General features: G+C 37.1%; 1 protein-coding gene across 1 annotated transcript in view; it reads left to right on the top strand.

The window, feature by feature from the left end:
• Nucleotides 1-828: 828 nt before the first annotated feature.
• Nucleotides 829-6870, top strand: part of epas1b (endothelial PAS domain protein 1b) — a 204945-nt gene continuing 198903 nt past the window's right edge. Inside the window, exon 1 of the mRNA XM_053333691.1 lies at nt 829-948. Coding sequence (XP_053189666.1) covers nt 923-948 — 26 coding nt within the window. The 5' untranslated portion in view covers nt 829-922. The remainder of the gene's footprint in view (nt 949-6870) is intronic.

The raw sequence follows: 6870 nt of genomic DNA, 5'->3' as shown, positions 1-6870 counted from the left end.
TGAACTCCAGGAAGGAAGATAAGCTTCAGTAAGTCTGCAGCTGATATAATATAATAATATAATATAATCCTAATAAAACTAAACTACTGGCGGGAAACAGAGAACAGTGAAAATAGCTCAGTACTTTGCCCTCGTTTCTCGTTTCCACTCATTTCCTCTCAGCTCACACCTGTTACAGCTCAGACCTGTTACACCTCAGACCTGTTACAGCTCAGACCTGTTACAGCTCAGACCTGTTACAGCTCAGAGCAGCAAACAGGTAGAGGAGAGCAACACCAGGGGGAGGGGCGGGGCGGTGCAAAGAGGGAGGCGGTGAGGGGTGGGGGGTAGGGGGGGGGGGGGCAGGGCAGGGGGCGGCTCCCGGTGGCGTTTCCAACCAATCATGTCTCCGGGACGAGGACAGCGGCTGTCACGGTGCCAGCTGAGCTTCAGGTCAGAGACCGAGCAGCTCCGGGAGGAAAAGCGAGGAAAAGTTTTGACAAGCGGACCTGCGGGCTCCTGTCAGCGGGACCAAGCAGCAGCAGCAGCGGCGGCAGCAGCAGCAGAGATCGGCCTGTGTGCAGCGGATCTGCGGGTGAGAGGCTGTACAATCCTCGGCAGTGTTCTGAGACTGTACGCCCCCCCCCCAACTCGACCCCCCACCCCCAAAACTCCTTCAGCAGCATTGGACGGTCACACTGTACTGTACTGTGCCCGGGTTTATGGACTAATGACATAATCTGTCAGCGTGCTTCTTTCTGTCTCGCGCACTTCCATGAAATATCGACTTCTTCATTTTTTTTTCTTCTCGATTTAAAATTATAAATCTTTTTGACTTTTTTTTTTTAATTTTTTTTATTATTAATTTAAAGAAAAAAGTTGGACTTAACTCAGCCTGACGGGGAATTACAACATATTGTGATAAGTGTGCACAAGTGAAACCATGACTGCCGACAAGGAGAAGAAGAGGTAAGACTTTATATTTATTATTCCTCTCTTCTCTCTCTCTCTCTCTCTCTCTCTCTCTCTCTCTCTCTCTCTCTCTCTCTCTCTCTATGTCTGTTTTATAGATTTATGAGTGTATTAATGTGCAGTTTGTGTTAGTTTAGTGTGTATTATAATACTGGCTGATATTTGGGGCACACACACACACACACACACAGACCTGTTGCTGCAGCGCTGCGTGTGACTCGGCCTGGCCGGGTCTCTGGTCACAGCTATAGAGAAGAAGCTCTATATCTATATTAATGTGTTTTTAATGCAATAATAAATATGATTAAACTCATATAAGAAGGTAAGTGGCTGATTTAACTTGCTCTCCTATTGACTGAGCAGGTTATCGATGTATTTAACCAGATTTATTTAAGGTGGAATCACATTTTATTTATATATATATTTATTCTTTGCACCCATTAGGAGACATTACACCTAATTCCTTATTAGTAAAAACAAATAAAAACCTAATTATATTACATTTAAACAGCTGATTGATAGCAGAACACATCACTGATTGTCTTATAAGCAAATGCATTTATTTAATCAAGTTATAATACGATCTTAAATACTCATAAATAGCCTTTATTACAGTCTATAGGTGTATATTTCTGGGGTTTTTTGAAGTGCATGTCGTGGTTTCCTGCAGAGACAAAGTCTGCACATACAGTAGGAAGCTAAGCAGACTGTTAAAATACAGGTAGCTAAAAAAAAAATAAAAAAGCAGCATGTCTTTAAACGATGATGCAATATCTGCAAAAAGTTGAGAGAAAGTCAGATTAAGAAAAAAAAAAAAGAAAGTGTCCCTGCAGCTTTTTTTTTTTAGAGCTGAATCTATAAAGACCTCTAACCTGCTTTATAAGAGAGGAGGAGTGTGTGTGTGTGTGTGTGTGTGTGTGTGTGTGTGTGTGGTGGTGGTGGTGGTGGAGGGGGGGTGGGGGCTATTTTATGAGGCAATAACCAATTAGTCAGACTTTAGATTTTCTCTTTTAGGAAGTTTAGTAGAGTTGCAGCAGGTATCTAGTGACAGCATGTAGTAAGAAGAAGTCTCATCAGTGCTCTGGGACTTCTGCCAAATCTACTAAATCTGCTGCTGCTTTAGATCTTTTGGGGCATTTGAAGCATTTAAGTCAGATATGAACTTTTTTTTTGTCCTCTCATGCATCAGATAACGCTTGTCCTGAAAGCTGAGGTAGAGTAGAGAGTACATGTGGGTCTTATATTAAAGCTGCAGGACACTGATTTACACTTCACATGCATTTCTACTTTCTACTCTCCTCTTCTCTTCTCTTCTTTTTTTTTTTTTTTAAATTTGGCGTCAGATTATTGATACGGTGTCGTCTTCCCACTAAGCTGCACCCTGTTTTTGGTTGTTGGTTGTTAATGTTCACCCACCACCACCACCCACCACCCACCACCACCACCACCACCAGCGGCACTGATGAGGTCACAGGCCTAATCTTGCATAATAATAATGCTTTACTGGTCACAGCTTGTCCTGCTTCGTGTTGCCATAACAGCTACTTTATCACATCTGTCTAAGAGAGAGAGAGAGAGGGAATTAAAACCTTTACCTGCAACAAGAGCTCTTATTTCATTTAAGCTTTTTTCTTTTTTTCTTTTTTTCTCTCTCTTTCTATAATCAGATTGTGTTTTAATATGAGTCATGATGAAAAGAGATTGTGAGAGATAATCTGATGAAATGGGAGAAAAAATAAAGTTGAATTTTGAATTTTTTGAGAAAATTAAAGCTTCAATCAGCTGAGTTGGAGGAAGAGGAGGAAGAGGAGGAGGAGGAGGGGGGGGGGGGTGGGGGTGGGGGGTGGGGGGTTGTCAAGTCCAGTCCAGTCCAGTCATGTGACTCTCCTGGTCTCTGGTTTAACAAACACTATCAGCTCAGGCCTTTAAAACATGAACACAGCAGGTATTAAGATATCGGACCCTCGCAGAGAGAGAGAGAGAGAGAGAGAGAGAGAGACATAGGGAGAGAGAGAGAGACATAGGGAGGGAGGGAGAGAGAGAGAGAGAGAGAGAGAGACATAGGGACAGAGAGAGAGAGAGAGACATAGGGGGAGAGAGAGAGAGAGAGAGACATAGAGAGAGAGAGAGAGAGAAAGACATAGGGAGAGAGAGAGACATAGAGAGAGAGAGAGAGAGAGAGAGAGAGATAATGACATTAAGAGACAGTAGAGAGTGAGATGAGTTCAGGAGGGTTTCCTCTCTGGCTCGTCAACACCACGGAGCCATCGGCCATTTTAGGGAAGGAGGACCTGCGAGTCCGTCTCTGTCTCTGTCTCTGCTGTCAGGCTGCGGATGAAAAGCGTCTCTGTGTGTGTGTGTGTGTGTGTGTGTGTGTGTGTGTGTGTGTGTGTGTGTGTGTATCTAAGTGTGTGAGAGTTCACTAGTTTTCTGTCTCCTGGTTGATGTGTGTGTGTATTTCTCTCTATCTGTGTGTGTGTGTGTGTGTGTGTGTGTGTGTGTGTGTGTGTGTGTGTGTGTGTGTATCTCTATCAGTGTGTGTGTGTGTGTGTGTGTGTGTGTGTATCTCGGTCAGTGTGTGTTTGTGCTGCTGCTGCCTGGAAGTAATAATTGCTCTGATAAGTTCTGGTGTGATTTATGATTTATGATTTGCTGCCTGGTGAAAAGAACACTGAGTTTATTTGAGATGATCTTCATGTGAGTGTTTATGATGTTTAGGAAAAAAGGAAAAAAGGTTTTTATTTTATTTTATTTTATTTTTTATAGTCTTATAGTTGTAAAGGTTGTAAATCTATCTGAACCCAAACATGTCATACATAGAGGATCATAAACATATACAGAGATACACATCTATAAAACCTTCTTACTCTATATAAGTCTATCTAACAGTAACAGAGTTCATTATTTTCTATATAATAACATTTTAAAGTGAATTATGACTTTTATAACATGACAGCTACTATAACTAAAAACACTAGGAGAGCTCATATCATCATATCTGTATAGTAATATATTCATTTATAGGCTGAAACTAACACTCATTTCTATTATTGATTGATTTCTAATAGTTTTTGTGCTTTATTTAGTCAATAAAATGAAAGAAAATGGTAAAAAAAAAAAAAAAAATATTCATAATTTCTCAATTTGAAATCCTAAAATAGTTTGTTTTGACGACCAGTAGACTAAAATTATAAAATATTCAGATTATCATCATTCAGTGTTTTTGGATTTTGTTGCTTAAAAACTGACTTTATGAATGAAAAACTATTTTTTTATTTTTTTATTTTTTTTACAATTTATTTATTGAAAATTTTCAAAACAAAAACAAAACCAACAACAATGTAATGAAGTCATCATAATTAATTCATACATCTCCCACCCCAAATATCTGTGGCGTTCACAGATAGAATGAGAAAAAAATAAAAATTAAAAAAAATTAAAAATTAAAAATAAATTTAAAAAATAAATAAATAAAAACAATAAATAAATAAAATAACAATAAAATAAAAACAATAAATAAATAAAATAAAATAAAATAAAAATAAAAACAATAAATAAATAAATAAAACAATAAAATAATAAATGAAGGTGAGACAGATAAGTTAAATTAAGGTAGCAATTATTACAAAAATGGGCTACATTCTCAGCGTTGTGACACGTGTAACATATGTAGAAAATAAAAAATAAAAAATAAAATAAATAAAAAACAAAACAGGATAAAAAAGTTCACCCCAAAAGTTCCCCGAAAATCCAGTGTGAAGTTTTGGTCGACCAAAGATATTCAGATTATCATCATTCAGTGTTTTTGGATTTTTTGTTTAAAAACTGACTTTATGAATGAAAAAACTATAAATGATCATCAAAATTGAATCCATCTTTTATAAACTATGGACCTTTTAAACATCACTTAACCACCTTTATAAAACAACAGAAGATCAACTGAGACTCCTAAATATGAAGCAGAGCAGCCTAAAGGTCAAAGGTCAAAGGTCAGAGGAGAGAGCAGAGCAGCTTGAAGTTATGAATCTTTGGTATTTGTGCTTCAGGTTATGATTTGGGGGCGTTGGTACCTTTAGTGACAACTACAGAGCTCCTCCTCATTCTCCTCATTCTTCTTATTCTCATCACCTCTTACTCTAAATGCAAAACTGGAGCCAACAAACTAATTAATGGCTTTACAGTGGTTATGTATATTATTATATTTAGACTCTATGTCTTATAAAAGGAGTCCATTTTTTTGTTTTTTTAAACTTTCTTTTTAATTTTCATTTTAAGACAGTAAAACAAATACCAACATCAAATAAAACATAAGATAATACAAGACTATACACACACATTCAAAAACACAAAAAACAATCGGACGGAAAACAAAAATAAATACATTTTAAAAAATACATAAATAAAAAATAAAAATAATTAAAAAACAAAAATAAAAAAATAAAAAATAAGAATAAAAAAATAAAAATAACAAATAACAAATAAATTTTTTTAAATAAATAAAAAATAAATAAATGAGTAAAAAACTTTTTTAAAAGGAGTCACTTTAATTAACTATCTTTCCCAACATGCTGTGACAAGCTGGTTTATGGGAGTTTTGCATGGTCTGGATTCGCTCCCCAAATGTTTCCTTATTGACATTTTAACAGTAAACACGACACAACAAGTGACAATAATCCAACTATATGAGTTTTATATGAGTTAGAGTTAAATATCCCCTTACATTATCATTTCAGAGTTACAACATTTGACTGTCAAAGTGACTGAAACTGACAGACAGGACTCAGACAGGGGTTGATTCTTTACTTCATATTTATTTAGGGGGGAAATTTGAGCAAAAGTGACTCTGAGACAAACGACTGGATGAGTTTTTATGCATGTGTGTGTGGTTGTGTGTGTGTGTGTGTGTGTGTGTGTGTGATGATAGAGGATGGAGCTTATTGACTTCAATGTAATGACAATATTCAATATAATTCAATTAAATGTAAAATCCAGTCGGTCTTAACTCTAAATGCAACGACAGAATGAAACAGGAAGTTAAAGTTATTACAGGAAGTAGACAAATTATGGCTCTACCTCTAAACTCTAAAGCAACTTTAACTCGATCATATACAGATTATTCTTTAATATTATCGTTAAATATCTTTTCTCGTCCTCCTTTAACACCAGACATAGTTTTTAAGGTTGAACCCCTCTTATTCTTTCAACATGTGATTCCAACAACTGGAACCAAAGGTCAAAGGTCAGAGTCCAGCCAGGAGCATATATCTACGTTACATGAGCACGCACGCAGAGATTGATCCAGTCTGGGGGGGTTTCTGTCTGTTTTAAGATCTCTCACCATTATCATACAAAGCGAGGGGGGGTTGGGGTTGGGGGGGGGGGTGGTTAGGGTTAGAGGGGTTCAGGCTCAATATTAGCTAATAGAGAAAATGTAGAGCAGATGAAAAAACAGCTAAATTCTCTTTCTAATGTAGTTTTATGTAAATTTAATGCAAAATATGTGGAAAAAAGTTAAATATATATATATATATATGATTTTATTTTGTATAGTGTTTAGATATAATTTGCATTTTTCACTAAAATATATAGAGAAAATATAAAATAATATAAAATATAAATGTTATATTCACCCCTTCCTTCTTTCCTCTGTCCTTTCCTTCCTTCCTTCTTTCTTTCTTCCTCCCTTCTCCCTTTCTCCTTTCCTTCCTTCTTCCCTCCCTCCCTCCTCCCTTCCTCCTTTCATTCCTTCTTCCTTCCTTCTTCCCTTCCTCCTCTCCTTCCTTCTTCCTCCCTTCCTCCTGTCCTCCCTTCTTCCCTTCCTCCTTCCTTCCTTCTTCCTCCCTTCTTCCCTTCCTCCTTTCCTTCCTTCTTTCTCCCTTCTCCCTTTCTCCTTTCCGCCCTTCTCCCTTTCTCCTCTCC

Source organism: Scomber japonicus, chromosome 14 (assembly GCF_027409825.1).
Source record: "Scomber japonicus isolate fScoJap1 chromosome 14, fScoJap1.pri, whole genome shotgun sequence".
Classification (NCBI taxonomy): domain Eukaryota; kingdom Metazoa; phylum Chordata; class Actinopteri; order Scombriformes; family Scombridae; genus Scomber; species Scomber japonicus.
The sequence above is the reverse complement of the archived record's forward strand: the minus strand, read 5'-3'. Positions and strand labels throughout refer to the sequence as shown.